Below are 21,806 nucleotides of genomic sequence, written 5' to 3' on the forward strand. Positions count from 1 at the left end.
CATCCAGGACAGACAGCGGAGGCAAAGGTAGGAGTGGAGAGAGAATGGGAGTAGGGTCAAGGGGCCCACGAGGGTGTAGACCTGGCCCCTGTCGGTCCAGTATACTCCCCGAAGAGGCCGGACATCCTCGGAGGTGCGCGGATCCCAGACCCTGTGTCGCACCAGGCAGGCGCTTCCTGCTTGCCCTTGACGGCAGGAAAACCCTCCAACTGGGGACGCGGGCGCCCTTTAAATTCCAGAGGTTGCCCCTTCCCCTGGAGCCCTGGCTGCAGTCCCTGGGGTCCCAAGGACCCCCGGCAGGGCGGGGCGGGAGCGGCGGCGGGACCGTGCACCCGCCCGCTAACCCGGCCCGCACAGCTCCGCGGCGCGGCTGGACTGAGCCGCGGTGGCTGCGCGCCGAGCCCCGCGCCCCCTGGCTCTGCGCCAGGCCGGCGGGCGTGCGCCCGGCGCGCGGCACTGCAGCGCAGGTCATATGAGCAGAAATGATGAGAAAAGCACTTTTTAATCTTTTCGCACTTGCTCTGCCCGCTCAAACAGTTGCAGGATGTCGATGACAGACTTGCTCCACGCTGAGGACATCAAGAAGGCAGTGGGGGCCTTTACCGGTGAGCAGCGCGCTCCCCTCCGCATCCCTCTCCCCTCATCCATCTCCCTGGCCCCTGCACCCCCGTGGGTCCCGCGGCTGGCCAGTCTTCCCCGGCGCTCCTATGCTCACACCTTCCGCGGGGCGCTAGCGGAGCGTGGAGGAGGGTCCACGGCACTACCCAAACTTGGCCCCGGCGGGACCTGGCGCAGGCAGCGGGCTAGAAGGCCGGGCGCCCTGCCGGACAACCGAAACTCTCGAGCGCCAAAGGCTGGGTAACCGCGCTGCGAGGACTCAGGTCCCGGACCAAGGGCGAAGACCCGGGTGGAAAGCGGGACCTCTGGGTCCTTGTGAGCCTTGTGAGGCTTTTCAAGGCACTTGGAGGGGCCATAGGTGCTCATGTTTCTCTCTCCGCGACCCCTTTCCGGAGAGGGCTCTTTCCGCCCAGCTACTCCTTGCTGGTTTCCTGAATGTCAAGCCCCTTCTCCGGGGCTCAGAGCCCGCCTCGCTCAACGGATCTGCGAGGGAGCGAGATGACCTTCCCCAAGCTGGCGCTCTGCTCTGCTCAGCGCTGCGCACAGAGCATCCTCCGCGCTTGCAACTTCCAGCCTCCTCAGGCACCGAGAGAAGGGAACGGGTCAGTCTCATGTCTCTGAGCTGCCCTGGACTTGAAGGCTTAGCTGCTTAAGTTTCTCCTCCCTCCTGTCTCCCAGATGGGGAAACTGAGGGAGGCGGAGGGTTAGAAACTTGCCCAAGGTCACTTCGCAGGGCAGAAGGGGGATGAGCATGGGGGTCACCTCCAGGTGGTGTCCGCATCCCCCTCCATCTAGTGTCTGAGGTGGACAGAGCAACTTTCCTCCCCTCCAGCCCAGGAAGGATACCTTTACTTGGTCTAAGGTCGTTTACTTTCCCAGGTTATCCTTTAAAAGGAGCTCAGGGTACAGAATATTGAAGGGGGGCTCCCTTCCTTTCTGCTTGGCACTCCATCCCCTGGGCATGAAGCCTTCCTCTCAGAGCCCTGCGATAGCCCACCCACTTCTCCTTGACCCATCTTGTCCCTCTGAGAGGAAACCTAACTGGGAATTCTTGGGGAGACTTCCAGCACCCGCCCCCACTCCCACCGGAATGGATTTCTGCAGCAAAGCCAGGACTTCTGTGTCCTCCCCCTCCTCCTCCTACTGTGTGACCTTGAGAGAAACTTGTCCTCTCCGTGTTGATTTTCTGGCCACACAATCCATGGCCAAGAAAAAGGTCGACCCTCCTCCCCAACAACAGACACACATCATATTCACTCTTCCTCCAATTCCCGTGCCCACCCCCACTCAGCCACCACCCAAAAGGCTTCATGGAAACCTCTCTGCCTTCAAATGCTACCCCAACCATTATCGAGGGGTACAGTGGAAGGTGGAGGGAGTTGGGGAGCCAGGGAGATCCGGGTGCAAGATCCCCTCTGCCGCCCCTGGCTGTGCGACCTTGGTCCAAGCCCCCTCGCCTGGCCTGGACTCCCTCAGCCCTGCCACGGAGCTGTATCTCCTCCATCCCCCAGGACTGGCCCAGCTGTGACACCCCGATTCTCCCACCTTTTCCTAGGACCCTTCTCTGTCCTTATTTTAACACCCTCCTCTCCATCTCCCAACAGCTGTCGACTCCTTCGACCACAAAAAGTTCTTCCAGATGGTCGGCCTGAAGAAAAAGAGCCCGGAAGACGTAAAGAAGGTATTCCATATCCTGGATAAAGACAAGAGCGGCTTCATCGAGGAGGAGGAGCTGGGGTAAACTGAGGCCCACAGGGACCGCCCCTTCTCTGGCTCTGGGGGAGGGAGCGGGATGGGGGTTGGGACACTTGCTTCCAAGTTCCGGTCTGTCTGCCCTGCTTTCTGCGCCCATCACAGAAAAAAACCATCCGCTGTTGCTTCTGGAAGAATAAAATCCTCTGCAGAAAGTGCAACTAACTAGGTTAAATTATAGCCACTTAATATTGCTAATGGAATGAGGCTACTTAATAATTTAATACAAACTGAGAGGCACTTTTTCTCATTGCCTAACACCATAGCCAAGACAGAGAGCGCTCCTTTGAGTATTTCATTGATTTTCATTCCTCTAAAAGCCACTTTCTGCCATCCCGCAGACCCCCGCCCTTCTGTACCAGGATGGTTAGAACAGTTTCTGGGCATGTCATGGGATGCAGAACCAAGCAAGACAGAGAAGGTTATGACTAGGAAAAGGCAAAATGACGTCAGCAAAAATCCTCCCCCCATAACCCTCTCGGCCACCTGGCCCACGTCTGCCAACCCAGCTGTGCTTTATGTAACTCTCTGGCCAAGACTGGCTCGAATTTTGTCAGGAAGAGAAGGGGAGGGTGTGGAGAGGGGCCTTTTAAGTAGAGACTTCCCCATCCATCCTGTCTCTGCCCTAAACCATCTCACAAGGGTACCCTTTGTCTAGATCCTGCGCCTCTACCTTCCCATGCCCAATGTGCATGTGCACGTGCACACACATGCAGAGGCTGACTTCTATTTACCCTCCAGGCATCACTTTCTCCAGGAAGCCTCCCTGACTCTTGCCTCCCCCTCGGTGGGATGGATGCACCGTTCAAGCACCGCTTTCCACTTCCCACCATTACATCCATCACACTGTGTGGCCTCTCTTGGAATACTTGACTTCCTCCCTGTTTTTTAACTTGGCTTCCAAAGACCAACTCTATGCCCCCATTTCTAGCATGGCCATGGCACAGAAGAGATACCCTCGTATTTGTTTTGTTGACTGAATAAATAAACAAATGCAGGTGCCCTAACGGAACTGAGGGCAACCCTTTGCTGAGGACAGCCTGTCCTTCTCTGCACACCCATCCGCGAAGCCCCATGGTGGGGCTACCTGGCCCAGCACAATGGCATGCATGCTCCCTGCTCATCCTCCTCTTCAAGCCGCCTGCTTCCCCTGTGCAGACGCCAGCCCACCATCCACAAGGTGACTCTCACCTGATTCCCTCCCCCTTTTCTCCCTTTCCTCCTCCAGATTCATTCTGAAAGGCTTCTCCCCAGATGCCAGAGACCTGTCTGTTAAAGAAACCAAGACGCTGATGGCTGCTGGAGACAAAGATGGAGATGGCAAGATTGGGGCTGATGGTGAGTACCCGAGACCTGGGCACATCGTGAATCTTGGGATGTTCGAATGCTAAAAACTCAGAGCTATGTCCCTCCATGATGAGAAGGGGAGGGGGAGTCCCGCAGTCCCCAAGATTAGAAGAAAAACGGCAATCCATTAGGTCTAAGAGCTCTGTCATGTAAGCCAGGCAGAGAAAAACATTGCTATTTTTTCTAGATTTGAACAACCCCAAAGTAATAGATCCTTTTCTCTCTCTCTCTCTCTCTCTCTCTGCTGTGTAAGGAATCCAGGAGAATTGGGGATATTGTCTAAATTTTGTCTGCACTTCTGCTTGGGTTTTGGTCGCAGCTCTGCCCAAATGGGCTCTGTGACCTTGGGCAGTCTCTCTCCTACTCTGGGCTTCAGTCTCCCATCTGTAACCCAAGGAGATGAGGCCAACTGATCCCCCAAGGACCCTACTGGCTCTCACATTCTCAGATTCCAGGGATGGAAATTCTTTATCTCCTCTCCTTCTCAGCATCTTGTCTTGGGTGTCCTGTAACTTCAAGTTTCAAAACCTGTTTTGGCTTCACCCAACTATACCATTCCAACACTGTAGGAAAGCCAGAGGGGAAAAAAAAAACAGCTAGCCAGGGATCAGCTGGGAATTAGGAAAAGAAACATCCAGCCTGATTTTGCTTTTCGAGCTTTGCTTTCTGGACAGGCAAGGGGTTGGTGGTCCACCATCCCTCACCCTTCTCCATTCAGATCTATCCAGCATTCACATCCTGGCATCTTTATCTTTCGTAGCACCACAACATCCTTAAGAATCATCTCCATTTTGCAAATGGGCAAACTGAGGTTGAAGGTGCTTGACCTGCTCTGTGAGGTAGGACATAAGTGGGGAGTGAGGATTTAGAACCAGATAGCTCTTTCCTACATGCCACACCACATCTGTGCCAGTCCTAATGATGGTCCTTTCTGCCAGTTTAAAAGGAAACTGTATTAAATGCTTAGGCTCTGGGCCCATGCTGTCTGGGTTCAAATCCCAGCCCAGCCACTTTCTCACTGTGTGATTTGGGGCAATTCAAGCAACTTCTTGGGCCTCAGTTTTCTCATCTCTGAACTAAGGATAATGATGCTTCCTATCTCATTGGATTGTCAGAGGATTACCTGTGTTAATGAGTGATGCGTAAAGAACAGTGGCACAGAGAAGTGCTATATACATGCCTGTTTAATTTTTTTTAATAGCAACTAGGTTGTATTCATCCTTTTATTTTACCCAGTATCTAGCCACACCCAGCCCACACTTAATACACATTTGTTGCTTGAGTATGAAATCTAGCCCCCTATGCTCTGCGCTCTCTCTGCTCTTCACCAGCTGTGACCTTGACCATCACCTCTCCACACCTAGGTTCCTGCATCTGACAAATGGAGTGCACAGTTTTATCCTAAGACCTGCCTGGGCTCATTGTAAAAATTAAGTGGCTAGAGACACAAATTTGCCTTGGGAAAGGTACAAGGATTCTGAACATGGACATAGTTTATTAAAGTTTTATGCCAGAGATGAGAAAGGAGCAACTCTAACAAGGTCAGAAGCAATGAGTCGCCTGGCCTCCTGTTGGCAGCTGCCCTTCTCGGGTCTGGGAAGGAGGGAGGTGGTTTTAAAGGAACCAAAGCAGAGGGTGCTGGAGGGAAATGGGTGGCTAGTTCAGGTGATTACAGTGAATGGCACATCTCCCCACACCCCCATCCTCACCGGGTCACTTATTAGACAGTTCTACCCAGAACCCAGTTTCTGCCATGACCCCAAGCCAAGCCTTTGGACCTCCTTCCAATTTTTATTTGCAGCCAATATGCTACAGCTCAGAAGCCCTAGGCAGGGTCTTCATGGCTGGCTGCCCACAAGCAACCTACACAATGAAGAAAAACCAGGCCAGATCCTGGCCTCCCTCCCTTCCTCCCTCCCTCCTCCCCTGCCCAACTCAGATCTTAAAGCCCTAATTCAACTCTTCCATCAGACCAAAAGGATATTTACTGAGTCGCAAATATCTACAGTGCCAGGCAGTGGGGGAGGCAAAGAGGAATTAGACCCACGACTTCCTGGCTGGGCACCTCTGAGCCCTGATTTCCTCATCTACAAACTGGGCATGACAACACATAACTCACTGGGATTTTGTGAGGATTCTCTGGCAGTGTTGGGTGCAGAGCACAGTAAGTGCTCAGTAAACAGCGCCTGTAACACTATTGCTATTCTATCTGCGCAATGCTTACGGCTCAATGATACAGACACAAACCCAGGGTGAATACCAGACAGAGGCCGGGAGGTGCAGACGAGCTCTGCAAGAGGGAGACAGCAGGCACTGGTACAGACTAGAGACCATGGGCAGGTCTGCCACAGGCCAAGGGGCATGTGGAGGGTGGTCCAGGCGAGGCCTGGGTATCAGTCAGCAAAGGCACTAAGGCTGGGAGGCATAGGGCATGTTTAGAAAGGGGACTAGAAATTGATTTGCTGAGAGTGGGAGGCAAGAGAGAATGACTACCAGGGCGAGCAGTGTGTGTCCGGTCCGAAGCTGGACTCTGCATACACGTCACCTCATGTGACCTTGGGATGACAGAGGAAGCAGATGCAGATGCAGGAAGAGCGGCTGGCAGCGCCCAAGGTCACACTGGGGCCAAACCCAGGTCTGTCTGCCAGCACAGTCCGGGCTCAGGCTGACCCGGTGAAAGTGTGGGAGTCGGGGCAGAACAGAAGAGAGGGGTGAGAGATGAAATGGGCAACAAGAACAGGTCACCCTGAGGTGGGGGGCCACACCTGGTGCTCTGGAGATGAGAGGATGAAGACACGCATCCCCGCTTCTGCCCCTGTTTCTGGATGGTGACAGGAAGGATGGGTGTGATGGAGCCCAATAAGCAGCGGGATAGGAGAAAGAGCCCTCCGTGGGCCCAGAATTTTCTATTTTAGGCTCTCTGCTTTGCTGCCTACTGCCTGTCAAGGCCAAAGAATCTAAGCCCTGTCCACCAGCTGGAGGACGCCTTCAGCTCCCAGTGGGACTTGGGATAATTCATGGAACTTGTCCGTGACCCTCAGGTGCCTGCTCTTAACATCAGCAGTCTGATGACTGGCCAATCCTGGGGTCTCTTCAATCCCTGGGACTCCCCAGGTATCCCAGTGAGTACACCCTTAGACAGAGGGCCAGGTTGGCAACTAGCTCAGCCGTGTGACCTTGAGTGACCTTGATGTCACTGAGAACAGCAGTGACATCCTAACTCCAAGGAGCCCCCTGTGTGCCACACACTGAGCTTGGCGTTTTACTCATTTCATCTCCCCAGCTTCTTAGAGGATACTACTCCTATCCCCATTTTACAGATGAGGACACTGAGTCTCAGAGAGGCTAAGGGTTTGCCAACGAAGAGACATGGTCAAGATCTGAGTTCGGGTCTGTCTGGATTCAAAGCAAGTGCTCTGTGCTGCCTGCTTCATTCATTCATTTCAAGTCAAAAGGCATCTACCATAGATGACTTTATTTATTGACTTATTGCTTCCTCTGGGATGGATGTCAGCTCCACAAAAGCAGGAACTTTGTTTGGTTCAATTCTGACCCCAACACCTAGAACAGAGCACATAGTAGGGGCAAAAGAAAAGTTCAATGAATGAATGAATGAATGAATATGTGTCCAGCGTGGGGATACAATGACGAGAAAGTGTGGTATTTAGGGAGCGGTCCTCAGGCTAAGGGTAGAGACCCATTTTGGCTGCGGGCTTGCATGTAGCAGGTGCTTGGGGCTTCCAGAACCAAGGGTACTGCCTCCATCTTTAGCTGCTTGTCCTTCTGAAGGTGAGTGATATTTACCAGGTCCTTAAGGATCCTAGATTGATGAGAGTGGATAGAAAGACAAAGTTCTAATTATAATCCTTTGCATTCCTGTCTCTCAGGAAAAGAGATGGGAGAGTAAAGTCAAGGAAGCTTCCTTACTTTCTGGAAGCTCAACAACTTTTATAGATGTGGTCAATTGATTCTCGACAGCCACCTTTGAAAGCCTGGTACAGAGCTGGTAAAGGGGAGAGTTAAAGTAGAAATGGAAGGAGAAGCTGAGCAGAGATGGAAGGTGCCCCCAAACTCAGGCATCAGTAACAGGCAAGACTAGGAAGTGTCAGGTTCCTTCTCAAGTATTTGTCCTCCCCCACCGTGGGTCTCCAGCAGCACTCAGCCCACAACACAAATGTCTGGGCCTCATCCTCAGGGTTTCTGCTTCCTTGGGTCCAGGGTAGAGCCCAAGCGTTTGCATTTCTACTGAGTTCCCACGTGGCGTTCACGGTCCGGGGACCACACTTTGAGTACCACTGCCTTATGATCATCCTAGAAAGAAGATGCCATCACTCTTCCAGTTTACGGATGAGGAAACTGAGGCACTCAGTGGTTAAGGAGCATGCCCAGCCTCACTCAATAGCAGAGTCAACACTGAGACTCAGAGATCCCCGCAGGACCCTCTGCCAGCCCGCGTGTGTCCACAGTCTGGGTTCTCTGTACCCAATCCCTGCCCCCATGGACGGGCAGGCTGATGAGAAGAGTGGGCACCATTTGTGGGCACTTCCTTCAGGCCTCACAACAGCATCCCAAGATGTGCCCTCACTGTACAGACAGGGAAGGGAAGGGAGTACAAACCAAGGCCCAGGGAAGTAGGGTGGCTTACCCAGGATCACACAGCTCCTCAGGACTGGGGACCTGCTGCCAGCCTCCACACTCTCTCACCAGCACTCCCCCGCCCCACACTGTAAACAGGAACTGCATACCCCATATACGGACACCCACACGCAGCAATCCTAGTTAGTTTCCTGAAACCTGGTCCCAGTGGCAGATCCCATTTCCTACGCTTCAGGCATGGTCCAACTCAAGAGCCCATGGTTTGCTTTTTGCTTCCATGGCTGAAAAATTTAGTCACAACGATTGCCTGACCCTTGCAGTTGGTTCCACGTGCCTGAAGGCACTTGCCTTTTCTGCTTCCTCCTGGCAAAATCTGTTCTCTTTTATCCTTAAGTAGCCTATTTAATGTGGGAGGTGAGAGGGAAGGAGTAAGCCCTCAGGCTGAAAGTCCTGAAGTCAGGCAGAAAACACAACCTGTAGAGTGTGAGTTACCGGCAGTGTGAATAGTCAAACCTTTTCCCCTCTCTGGGCATCCATGTCCTCATCCCAAAGCGGGGATAAAAATAACCACTTTCAAAAACCGTTGTGAGAGTTAAGTGAGTACTCTGGAAATGATTCTTTTCCTCTTGTTTCATGTGCATTTTCTTGTGAGTGCTAAGTCGCTTCAGTCGTGTCTGACTCTGTATGACCCTGTGGACTGGAGCCCACCAGGCTCCTGTGTCCATGGGATTCTCCAGGCAAGAATACTGGAGTGGGTCACCATTCCCTCCTCCAGAGGATCTTCCCAACCCAGGGATCAAACCTGCATCTCTTATAAGCTACCTCAAAATCCTTTGGAAATAGTGGAACGCCCACCCTCAAAGGAAATGAAACCAAGTCTAAGACGGGAAGAAAGTGAGAAGGACAAAAGGAAAGTCCTGCCCGCCTCCCTGTAATTCCAGCCCTCCAGCCCCCACGGGGTTTGATTTCCAAGGCAGGCAGGAGGTGCACACCAGGGCCAATCCGCAGCCTTGATGGCAGAGCCCCAAGGCGTGCAGTGTTTTGTCCTATTTCATTGCCTCCTCATCCGGGCTCAATACAGTCTAGGGGACAGAGTTTGTGATCCCCAGTGAGAGATGTGAAAACAGGCCCCGCAGATGTGAAGCGTCAAAGTCACACAGCAAGCCCTTGGCCGAATGGAACCTGGGTGTCCTGACTCAGCCACTCCCTCCACCAGGCTGAGCTGGGACATTCGAGTTATAAATGGTTTCTGTGCTTAGCAAGACGCTTCCTTTATTCCCGTGTGCACTCTCCCTAACTCCCAGCCTTATGCTGCACTAGATAAGATTTAGCCAAGGGAGGGCAGGCAGCACTTCTTATATAATCGCCCTCCTGCCAAAAGGAACAGCAGCGAGGGGAGAAAGAAAGATGTCCCCTCTTCTGGCCCTGGAGGTTACAGCTTAATTCAGAACTCAGGGTCTTTCCATTCCAACCTCTGAGAAAGAGACGCATCCTGCCATGAGCCAGGCCTGAGTTATAATCTTCCTGGCTGAGTGAGGCTCGGCCTCAGTTTCCCTGTAAGTAAAATGGGGATAAGAAAGCTGGTGAGGATGAAGTGGGACGGCTCCTAGGGTGGTGTCTGGCTCAGAGGACGCCCCCAGCACTGTTCACCGATTCTTCACTGCCTTCCGCCTTGACCTCGAATGACCCAGCCTCCCCGTCCTCCTCCGGGGTGGGAAAGTGATCCCTGTTTGCAATACCGATTTATAAGAAACCCAGCCCAGGAGCTATTTAGAGGCGAGGTGATAAACCAGAGGCCTGCCTTCATCCTGCTCATCACGACAGAGGGGAGGAAAGCATCTTCCAGGCGCTGACTCAAAGTTCGTCTCACTTTCCCCTCAGGCTATCAGCGGGTGCTTCGCTCACCTGTCAATAGCTTCTAATTTTGTCCAACCCCCACAGCGCAGGGACCTGGGACAGACCTAATTAGGCTAATTTGAGTTTCAGAAGGGAAAGGAGAGGACTGAACCCGCCCATCCTCTGACCCTTGGCCTGCTCCCTCCCCTGCTCACCCCCACCTTGCCTCTCTTCCTGATCAGATGGTGAGGACACCAGCTAGATGCTCCCCCCTCCTCACCCCTCCGGCCTCAGGTGAGGTTTCCTTGGCAAAGGTAGGGATGTACCTGAATTCCTATGGGAGGAAGGACTCTGGATGTCCCCCCGCCCAAGAACCACTGTACCTCCTGTGGTCCTCACTGTCACCCTACGAGGAGATACTCTCAGTGTCCCCATTTTACAGGTGCAGAAATTGAGGGGCAGAGAGTGAGTGTCCGTGGACAGGCATATGAGGGATGGGACCCTAACTCAGATGGGATAGACAGTGTCAGAAACGTGTATCACATCGGTGATTTGCTCTTTGGGCTTCCTGTGTCCTCTGTCTGTTTCCATCTTTCTGTCTTAGTCTCAGGATTTTTGTGATTACGGTTGTTATTTCAAAGCCCCAACCTGTTCCAGTGGTGCTGAGGAGATCCAAGGAACTAACATTTACACAACATCTCCTATATGCCAGGCATCTATATTTTCTCATCGGGTCTTCCCAAGAGCTGTGCAAGTAGATGTTATCATACCCATTGTACACATGAGAAAACTGAGGCTCGGAGAGGTAAGGTAGTGACCTAAGGGCACCCAGCCCGGCCAGGATGTGATGGAACAAGATTCAGACCCAGCTTCCAGGATTGTTGGAAGGTCGTCGGCAGGTGCCAGATGGGACAGGAAATGGCGGGGGCCGGGGAGGGGGCGCTAAGAAATAAAGGTGATGGGGCCATCTGTGGTGTCACCCGCCCCCCTACACCCCCTTGCCGGGCAGCAGCCAGGTGTTTCATGGGCTTGGTTTTAAAGTACCTGGAGCCGTAGAAGCATCCTTTTTTTTTCCCCCTCGGGGTGTGTGGGATCTTTATTCCCCAACCAGAGATCAAACCAGCACCCCCTGCATTGGAAACCTGGAGTCTTGACCACTGGACCACCAGGGAAGTCCTGGAGCTATAGGAGCATCTTGATAATAACAGCAGCCAAATGCTGCGTGCTAGCTACAGATCAAGCCAGTGATAAGGGCTTTAGAGCTGCTTCCTCTGAACAGCCCAAGGAGCCACACTTTACAGATGAGGAAACTGAGGCACAGTGAGGTGAAGCACCTAGTCCCAGGTCACAGAAGCAAGAAATGGGAGTTGAGGGTTGACGCCCAGCTCCTGTGCGCCACACTCCGGAGCGGAGCTGGAAAGGTGTCTTCTAGACCCAAGGCTGCACAAATGAGAAAGCCCAGACCCGGCAGGGGGAAGTGTCCTGTCCAGGGACATGAGTGAAGGCAGAACAGCCCAGACCCCATCCTCTGACGCCCATCCCCATGCCAGCCTCCTACTGCCAGCTCTTGACCTGGACTTTACAGTCTTCGTAGGCTTGACTATTTTTCTCTCAGGAGAGACCTGGATGTTTTAGAGGAGACGTTTTGATAGGAGGGCTATTAGTTAATTGGCTGGTTCCTAAGAGCTCTGCCCTGAGAGAGGTACAAAAGGAACAGAAGAGGTGACCCCTGCCCTCGATTTGTCTCCCAAGTGCTCTGGGGCCAGTTCCGGGAGGACAAAATTAGAATCCTGTGTTTTCTGCAAAAAGCCAGGGCATGTGCTATTGTGACACCCTGACTGCTTCATGGGGGATCCCAGACGTCTGTTTTTAGAGGCTTTTGAAAACCTCTCGGGTCAAAAACATCTCCATAGTCAGGCTCCAAAATGTCAGACGTTCTCCCGCTGGAGGGCCCCGTGGCCGGTGTCCCCTGGTCCCCTTCACGCTGACTGCCCCAGATGCCATCTGATGTGAAGGTGAGAGTCAGGCTCTTTGCTGAGGAGCAGCCAAGAACCTGTAATTTCTAGGGTGAAGGTTGGAGGTGGCGTAGATGGAGGTCAGGAAATGGAAAGGACCAATTACCCCTCTTGACAATTACCCCATGAGCAGGTGATGGTGGACAGACTCATGTCTCCTTTATCCCAGAACAGAGCAATTCAGTGCCCAAGGACAGGCTTTGCGGGCTCCAGCCAGTTTTTCAGATCAAATGGCAGGTTGAAGCTAGAGAGATTTCATGCTTCCATCCGATGTGAGATACTAGCCTTCTCAGGAACGGCCTCTCTACCTTCATGTAGGGGGTGTTCCTGAGACCACAGCCAAACCCCTGCTTCTGTCCCTTCTATGCTGCGTGACCTTGACACTTGACCTCTCCAGGCCTCCACTTCCCCATCTATAAAATGGGAATCATCCCACTCGCCTCCTGGGGCTGTTGGGAGAATTATACGCCAAAAGTCAGTACTTGTTGAACACCTAAGGAGGACTCATGATTCATGCCATCCATTCATCCATCTGTCCACTCATTTGGCATTTGTTTACAGGCGCCTGCTGGGGGCCAGGTCTGTTCTGTTGCTAGGAGAGTTGTGAGCAAGAGAGACAGCGCCCCCTGACTCCCGGGGGTTTACACTGTGGTAGGGGGAGACTGAAAGAAATAAGCAATTACGTAAGTAAGATAATTTCAGAGAGTGATAAGTACCATGAAGTAAATAAAAAACGGCTAATATGACAGTCATGGGGTGGTGATATTTGAGCTGGTGCCTGTGTCACTCTAGACCCAGGTCAAAGTAGGTCGGAAACCTCCAGGGTAAAGAGGGAAGTTTGAATCATGTCCTCTGTGCAATCTTGGTCATGCAACTGGACTGCGGCCTCAGTTTCCCCACCTATAAAATGCAGACAAAAGCCTCTCTCCCACGGAGGAAGTGAGAATTTAATGAGATGATAAATGCAAAACTGCTTCTCACGGAGGTGATAAAAATAAGAATTCTTAAATTCTATAAAAATGGGCAATATTAATCAAAGTACTAATGGTAAAAGATATCTTGGGGCTTCCCTGGGGGTCCAGTGGCTAAGACACTGCACTTTCAATGCAGGGTGCACAGGTTCAATCCCTGGTCAGGGAACTAAAATCCCACAGGTCTCATTGTGCAGTAAAAAAAAAAAAAAAAACATTTCAAAAGAACCACCTGCCTTAGTGGGGTGCTGTAGGTTCAGAGGAGCCCCTGGTGAGAAAGCGGACACTTTGATGCCTGGACTGTGGGAGGAATTTTTAGTGTTTGATGATGGGTTCCATTCCTGACATTCACTGTGATCCCTTAGCCCGCCATCCTGAGGGTTTTCAGGATGAGCAGGAGAACTCTCCCCCTCTCTCACCTTGATTTGATCCCCAGGCCCGCTCCTCCAGGCCACCTGCCTTTCCTGGCCTCAGGGACTAGCTGGGGGCAGGAGAGGGTGGTGTCCATTTCCCAGGTCAAATCCCGAAAAGATGAGGCGCCCTCCACTTGGCGGGGTCAGTGGCAGGTCACTTCCATGATGACAGCATGTGCTGGTTTGGGTGGTTTTGTCTTTTCACTTGGTGATTTTTTAAATCCTTCTAACTTTGTAGGTCCAACAATAGCCCAGCATCCCCAGTGATAACATTTTACATAACCATGTGCATTGAAGAAATTACCCTGGGAGGTTTTCACAGTAGGTTTCATACCAAGCCTGGGGAGGACAGGACAAACCTCAGGGGAGCCCCAGATACCTCTTGTAGCCTTTTTGAAGCCACTTCACATTCAGTTTTTTGTTTGTCTCTCACTAGGAATTGTTATCGCCCTCTCCTTCACTCCAGGGCCAGACTGGAGAGCGGACGCCCAGCAAACAGGGCCAGCCTGAGCCTCAAAGTCTAGTTCTCAGTCCCCACCTGTGCTGTCCCCACATCACACCTGCGTTTCCAGAGGTGACGGGGCCTTACCTGAGGGTCCCCCGGTGTCTGGCAGGCTGGGGACATGGCATCTCAGAGACACATACTGGAGAGGGTGGCCAACTCCTGTCTTCTCTCGTTTCTTGGAGAGAGAAACAACAGGGAAGACTCTCCTAAAGTAAATCTTCCAAATAAAGGTCTCAGAAGGCCTGGCTGCTGAGCAGAACCCCTACTGAGCAGCACATGGGACCCCACAGTTGAGAACACATGGAGCGGGGAGGGGAGGGAAGCTGCCAGAAGAGGCTGAGGCCTCCTGTGCACCAGCACCTCTCTTCTGATGGCCTCTGAGTTAGAAGCAGAGCTGTCTTTTACAGAGGATGCTAGTGGGGCTCAGAGAGGCTCAGCATCTTGTCTAAGGTCACACAGCCCACAGGGGGAAGAGCCAGATTTGGGGGCCCAGGCCTCTCTAGCTGAGCTTGTGTTATCATGCAGGAGGCCAGCCCAGCATGACTACTGAGTCTTCCCCAAATACACACCATTGCTTCCTGCTCTCTGAGACTGGACCCCTCCCTCTGCTTTCTCCTATGGGAATCCTGCATCTGCTTATATGCCTATATCAAAAGCCACCTTATCTCTGAGGGTTTTGTTGATGCCCTAAATAGAAGGCACCTCTTCTTACTGGGAACACAGGGTCTCTGTGCCTCTCCCATCTTTTCACAAACACATGTGGTCCCCTCTGTGTCAGATGCAGAGCCAAGAGGTGGGACGGAGGAAGCAGCCTGAGAGGGCTGCAGGCTTACGGTCCAACGCAGGAAGCAGACAAGTGAATAAGCAAGAATAGACTCAGAAGTATTCCGAGAGTCGTGAGTGCTGTGAAGCGAATAAATAAATGGCGATAGCAAAGAGGATCTCATTAGGGGTGGGTCACTGCTTGTACCAGAAGGGTCAGAGAAAGCCCCTTGAGATGTGACATTTGAGCTGAGACCAGGTGAGTGAGAAGCAGCCGGCCGTGAGGCAGCCTGGAGAATGTACCAGGCAACAAGAATGGCAGGTGCAAAGGTCCTGGGGTGTGAATGCCTTCGGCATGCTTGAGATTCAGAGAAAAGGCCAGCAGCATTCCTGATATCATCTTCTTGCACCTCCTATGGTGCAGGGACCATCTTGGACTCCCCTGCACCTCCCCTCACCTGGTTTCCCCATCCTTTGTTCACTTTAATGGAGTTGGATTCACTAGAAAGATGTCTGATTGCCCCCTGGTGCCAACACTGGTCTCTCTCTGACATCCTTAATATTAAGGCAAAGCAGGGCCAATGTACACTGCTGGGGAAGGGGGTGACCACCGTGGACTGGCAGGCAAGCCCACATGGAGGGGTCTGGATCCCAGAGCTTAAATTCTCAGCCACTTATTACCTGGAGTCACTGAAAAGTCACTTCTGCTCTCTGGTCCTCAGTTTGCCTCTCTATAAAATGGGGATGATAACTCCCAGTTCCCTAGTGTTTGTGATGATTAAATGAGGAGCTGTGTGAGACAGGGTGGCGCTATTGGTTAAGAACCCGCCTGCCAGTGCAGGAGACATAAGAGACACAGGTTTGATCCTGGGTCAGGAAGATCCCCTGGAAGAGGGCATGGCAACCCACTCCAGTATTCTTGCCTGGAGTATCCCAGAGGAGTCTGGCAGGCTTCAGTCCATGGGGTTGCAAAGACTGAATATGACTGAAGCAACTTAGCATGCATGCATGTGAGATAGAGCCCAGCTCATTCTGAGCACCAGGACGCGCTCACCCCTCTGAGCTGTGTACAGAAGTCACATGGTCGGTCTCCTCCAGGGTCTGGCTCGGTCCCCCAGAAGAGGAGGAGCACACAGTTGTTTCTGAACTTGGCTGTTCACCAGACTCACCTTTTGACAAATAAAATAATTCATCTCTCCCCAGACCTTCTGAGTCAAAAATTCTGTAGCAAGGGCCTGGGACTCTATGTATTCTGAAGATTCTGCTGGTGACCCTCATGGGCTAAACCAAGGGGCTAAGAAAGAGCTCAGAAGAGGAACTAAAAACCAAGTGCTAAGAAAGAGATCTGAAGCCTGGCTCTGCTTCTTCCTAGCCGTGCGACCTCATAGACCTTGCTGGATTCTGAGCCTCTGTTTCCTCTCTGTAGAATGGGAATAATGATAAAAATACATCATGGGAGTTTTGTCAGCTAAACAAGATGTTGTATATAAAGCACGTAGAAAACTGACTGGTATGTGATAAACATTCAGAAAACTATCATGGCTGTTATTATTGTAATTAGTATTACTAATAATCTGTGGGTGACAGGACATCGTGACGCAAAAGATATGGTAGGTGCATCATTTCCCATCTCACCTCATTCATTCACTCATTCATCCCCATGCTCACTCCCTCCACCACTCCAGCTCTTTCTTCTGCAGCATATTCGAGAATCAAGAGAAAACACCACGGGGGGGGGGGGGGGGGGGGTGGTTCCCCATGGTCAGGTCCCGGCCAATATCCCAGGCCATGGTCCCCCTCTGACTCACCTCTGTCATTTTCTTTTGCAGAATTTTCCACTCTGGTGGCTGAAAGCTAAGAGGCTCTGACTGCCCAGGTCTTGCTCCTCTCTGCCCTGAACACCCGATCTCAGCCCCTCTCGCCACCCTCCTGCCTTTCTGTTCAGTTTGTTTATGTTATTTTTTACTCCCCCATTCCCTGTGGCCCTCGAATGACACCAGTCTTCTGGAAAATGACAGAGAAACAATAAAGGCTGTACCAATCAGATTCTGCTGCTGAAGGATCCAGGCCTGGTAGGGTGTGGATCCTCCTTTGACTTTCCAGGTGGGGATGGGGCAGGATATAGACAGAAAAATGAAATGGAAGAGAAATTTACTGAGACCCTCCTCTGCCTTTGGTACATGGCTTGCCCATTCATCGCTGAACCCATCCATCAGGTAATTGATGAAACTCCCATTTAATAGATGCAGAAACTAAGCCTTGGAAAGTGATGCATCTAGATCCACACAGCTAGGACCTGTGGACGGATGGATGGATGGACAGATGGATGCTCATTGTGACATTTTTGGTTACAATGATAGAGACCCAACTCAAAGTGATGCAGGCAAAAAAGGAAGAAAAAAACGAAGACTTGGTTATGTTCCTGAATAGTTCAGGGTCACACTTTCAGGAACAGCTGAATCAAGGAACTCAGGTGATTTCATCAGGATTAAGTCCTTCTCCCCCCATCTCTGAGCTCTGGTTTTCTTCGTGCTGAATTCATTATCAGGCAGGCTCTCCCTCCTGATGGCAAGATTCCTCCAGCAGCTCAAGGTGTACATTTAGTATCAGTTTTTTAAAAACAGCTTCTCTTTTACAATCACTCCATCAGAAGGCCCCAAATTTAGTCCTATTAATCCCAGCAGCTCCTATTTACTGAGCACTTACTCTGTGCTGAGCCGTTTACATGATTCTATCTGTACAACAATTGAGTAGGGACCATTATTCTCTCCATTGTACAGGTGAGGAAACTGAGGCATAGGGAAGTTATTGGATTGGCCAAAAAGTTCATTTGGGTTTCTTCTGTGACATCTTATGGAAAGACCTGAGCAGAATTTTTGGCCAACCCAGTATATGTTTGCCTAAGATCTCAGTGTGAGTAAGTGGTGGGGTCAGGACCCCAAACCAGCAGCCCCCTCCAGAGCCTGCATTCCCTCCTTGGTCCAATCATCAAAACCCAAAGGATGGGAGCCCCATCCTGGATGGGGCCCACCTATGGACACAGAAAGCCCATGGCTGGAGAAGAATCAGGAGAGAGGTCCCAGTGGAAGTCAGAAGAGGGGAGGGAAGCTGGGTGAGCAGACACGGCAGTGATCCTGCAGAATGGCTCTGCTCTTCCCCACAGCAGCCTTGGGGTGGGAACTGCAGCCGTGTTCTTGCCCGTGTCGGGTCTCCAGACCTGGTACCCAGTGGCATCTGCTGACCCTCCCCCTGGGCCCTGCATTGTTGCCCTGGGCGGGGCTGTCAGGGAGGGCTCTCACTGAAGATGGGGCACAGGCAGGCCACCCATCAGGATCCAGGCTGAGAGTCAGGGCCGGGTGATGGGTGAGCTGCCTTCCATAGTAGCAGTAGACGGAGGCAGCACGCCGAGGCCTGGAAGGGCCAGAACCAGGAACTGCACCAAAACAGTGGCAAGCCCCAGAGGTCCACCTTTCCAGGGGCTCAGCCTGGGGTTAGGCCTCAGGGGCTGAGAAGGCAGCAGCTGAGGTCAAGTGGCAGGAAGTGGGCCTGGGTGAGCCAGAGTGTGTGAGAGTGTATGAGTGGGCAGCCTTGATGACACGTGTGCGCACATGCTCATGACAACAGTCAGGACCTGGGAGACCCAGGTTTCCATGTGAAGTCTAGCGGGGCCCAATTTTGGACCCTGAGGACAGGGCTGATGAAGAGGGGCCCCCCTATACATCACCCGTGTGAAATGCAGGAGGGGGGCCTAGGGAGTGGAGCATCTCCACAGAAACCAGTGCAGGGCTCCGTGAGAAAGACACTTGGGTCAGGAACAGTGACAGCTGCCACTGCCCACTGGCCTGGGTGGCCCTGAGCGCCTCTCAACCTGCACCCAGACGACCGCCCACACATCATGATGTCCCCCAGGGTGTCACGTGGTGCAGCCGCCAAGCCTGTCTTTTTGACCCTCTTAGGAGACACAGGAGTTTGGCTCCAGGGGCCTGTCTTGGAAAGGACTTGCTTGGAGCCTGAGCAGGACAAGGTCAGGACAAGGTGGGGGTACCCTGCGGGGGCAGGAGGCAATGGTGTGGTCAGAGGAGGTGTCATGACAAGTGACACTGACCCCCACTATCAATCGCTAAGCTCCCTTCCCTCCTGCTTCTGCATCGGTCTTAGTTTGGCCCATATCCATCGCCCTGGCAGCCACCGCCTCAGTCCAGGCCTGATCACGGGCATGGCAGGGACACGACTCCACGGAGCCACGTGGCCTAATTCTCACACTCATGAAGAACCTCTGATCAGCACATTAGGCATCTCTTCCAATGAGGCCATTCTTCCAGTTGCTATTGGTAACTCAGGTTTGGCGTTTTTATAGCGGGGACCTTTACTATACGAGCTGCTTTCAGTGAGACTCTGAGAGATGCTGGTGGGAGCTCCCTTGGTCAGCGGACCACCGCGTGGCCTCCTACCCACTCTCCTGACCTCCTCTCCCCTTCCCCAATCCATTTTCTACCCAGAGCCCCCAAGTGCCCTTTCCAAGCCAGATCAGGCTACACAGTTCTGTTTAAAACTGTCCAGTGACTACTCCATCTATTTTATTTATAATTTTGTAATATATTTAGAATAAAATATTTCACAAATCATTTTTATAAAATAAGAAGCCCAGCCCAGCCATCTGTGCCCCCAGGGATGGCCCAGCCTCTCACTCCCCACCCCTGTCCTCCATCTTTGCCGTCTCCCTCCAAACTGGTCCCTCAGCCTGGACCATTCTGCCCTCCTTGCCCCTCTTTCCGTGGCTCAGTCCTCTTCATCCTCAGGAAAACCACCCAGACGATGCCCCCAGCTGGGATCAGAGCCCATAAACTGCCCCCATTACAAGTGTAGTAGGGGTGGGGGGAATGTGACCACCTAATTTACAGCCAAGTGTCCCAGAGATTGTAAGATGTCAAGAATATGTCTGTGGAGTTTCCTGCTGGATCCCAGGGCCTGGCACATAAAAGGTGGCATGATGTGGATATGGCCACATGGCCAGTGACTCACCCAAGCCCACACAGAAGTGCAGAGCAGAAAGAGGACTTGAACTCATCTCCCACCTTCCCACCGTTCCACAGTACCTCATCCACAAGGACCTTCCAAACTAAGCAAGGAGGGAGGAGCCAAGCGGAAGTCCTCCCTGCTCAGCATCCTCTTGGCCTAGGCTGGGTGTCACCAGCCTCCAACCACCCATCATCCATCCCAACATCTCGTCATCACCCTCCGAGCCCCCTTTCTAGTTTGTTGATCAGCTGAACATGACTCCTTTCCTTCATTGTTATGCTCAGAGGAGCCTCACTCATTATCTCTGTCTCCCTTCTGTCTGGGAAAAGCTGGGAGCAGGTAGGGAGGGAGCTCGGGCTGGGAGGAGGAGCCAGCCAGTGGGTTCCTGAGTGCCTTTTGATAACAGCGGGAGCAGCCTGCACCTGGACAGAAAGCTGAATGATGGATGGAATGTCCAAGTACAAGGAAAGGATGCAGATGAGGGGTGAGGGAGTGAAGAAGGACCAGGGATGGGGAAGGATGAATAGGGAAAATTAGGAGTCAGGGCTCAGAACTCTTCTTTCAGTCACGAACCTGGAGAATATGACTGCGCTGGGCTCCAGCTTTGGGGCTGGACGAGGCCACATCTGCCTCTTCCTCTGTTGAGTGCTTACTATGTATGCAGCAGATACTTATATATAATATATGCTGCTGCTGCTAAGTCACTTCAGTCATGTCCGACTCTTTGTGATCCCATGGACTGTAGCCCACCAGGTTCCTCTGTCCATGGGATTATTCAGGCAAGAATACTGAAGTGGGTAGCCTATCCCTTCTCCAGCGGATATCCCAGATCCAGGAATCAAACTGGGTCTCCTGCATTGCAGGCGGATTCTTTACCAACTGAGCTATCAGGGAAGCCCAAGTGTAATACATGCCATCTCTTAATCCACACCATGACCCCCCAAGGGTGACATGGGTGAAAAACACTGAGGTTCAGAGAGGTTAGGTAATTTGTCCAAACCACAAGCCAATAAAAATGAACATAGAAAATGAAAATTAAAAGCATACTCATCTCTTCCACAAATGATTTTTGGATGATTACTTGCACCCTATGCAGCTACGCACTTTAGAAGCATCACCTTGTTGAGTCATCATAGTAACCGTGAGAGCTCTTCCCAAAGCGCTCAGTCTCCTTCCGACTCTGCCCCTAGAGTAAAGATGCCCCACCCCCAGTGCCCCAGCTGCCACTCTGCAGGACATTAGCCTGGGAAGATCTGAATCGGGTGAACCTGACATTCAGGCTTGTATAGGCAAGAAGAGGTCGATTTGTGAGAGGTATCCTCTTCCATCAGTGCAGCCAGAGAAGGGCCTGAGCAGCCTGCCTGGACCCCAAACTGCATCTCAACCAGCTGTTACCTGAATTACTTCTGTTTCCACTCTGCCTTCAGGGAAGTGGTAGAAGCTGTGTCTGCATTTGGGGCTTTATGGGGATCAGATTTGAGACTCCCAAGGGCCTAGGGCAGGCTGCCCCATGTTGGGGGAGAGGAGTGGTCACTGCAGTCCCTACAGGGCCTCCACCCCTCACCCTGATGACCCAAGACTCTGTCCAGGGGGCTTTTGCTCCTGGCTGTGGATGTTCAGCCCCGCACAGGGCAAGGCAGACATGTGGAGGGTCACAGCTGTGCAGTTCCAACCAGGGCCAGATGTTGGGGCGGATAAGTACCTGCCAGCTCCCTCCTCGGAGCTGGGGTGACTCCAGCTCCACGCAGTGTCCCGGAGTCTCCATGGGGCTAAGCTGCCCACCGCAGCTGTTCGCTTAGTGCTGGGCCCTCCCAGGGTTCCCCTCCCGGCCCTGTCTCATGTCTCCACCCCACTCCCCAAGTGGTACTTTCAGGACTTGGTTCACCCTAAAACACTGTGCTGACGTTCCTGGGCAGGGTCTCCTGGGCGAACTCCAAACCAAAACAGTGTTGGAGTCAGGCCCATCCCTGGT

General features: G+C 52.4%; 1 protein-coding gene across 1 annotated transcript; it reads left to right on the plus strand.

The window, feature by feature from the left end:
- Positions 1-533: 533 nt before the first annotated feature.
- Positions 534-16,852, plus strand: PVALB (parvalbumin). Its single transcript, XM_061124153.1, has 4 exons — positions 534-605; positions 2,223-2,355; positions 3,599-3,708; positions 16,645-16,852. Exons 1-4 carry the CDS (start codon positions 545-547, stop codon positions 16,671-16,673), a joined length of 333 nt encoding a protein of 110 aa, XP_060980136.1. The 5' UTR covers positions 534-544; the 3' UTR covers positions 16,674-16,852.
- The last annotated feature ends 4,954 nt before the right edge of the window (positions 16,853-21,806 follow it).

The sequence above is a fragment of the Dama dama genome, chromosome 22, assembly GCF_033118175.1.
Source record: "Dama dama isolate Ldn47 chromosome 22, ASM3311817v1, whole genome shotgun sequence".
In the NCBI taxonomy this organism is placed as follows: domain Eukaryota; kingdom Metazoa; phylum Chordata; class Mammalia; order Artiodactyla; family Cervidae; genus Dama; species Dama dama.

Coding starts and splice junctions, on each gene's coding strand:
- PVALB (XM_061124153.1), top strand. CDS start 545: ATGTCGATGACAGACTTGCTCCACGCTGAGGACATCAAGAAGGCAGTG. Junction 606..2,222: donor GGCAGTGGGGGCCTTTACCG/GTGAGCAGCGCG, acceptor ATCTCCCAACAG/CTGTCGACTCCTTCGACCAC. Junction 2,356..3,598: donor ATCGAGGAGGAGGAGCTGGG/GTAAACTGAGGC, acceptor TTCCTCCTCCAG/ATTCATTCTGAAAGGCTTCT.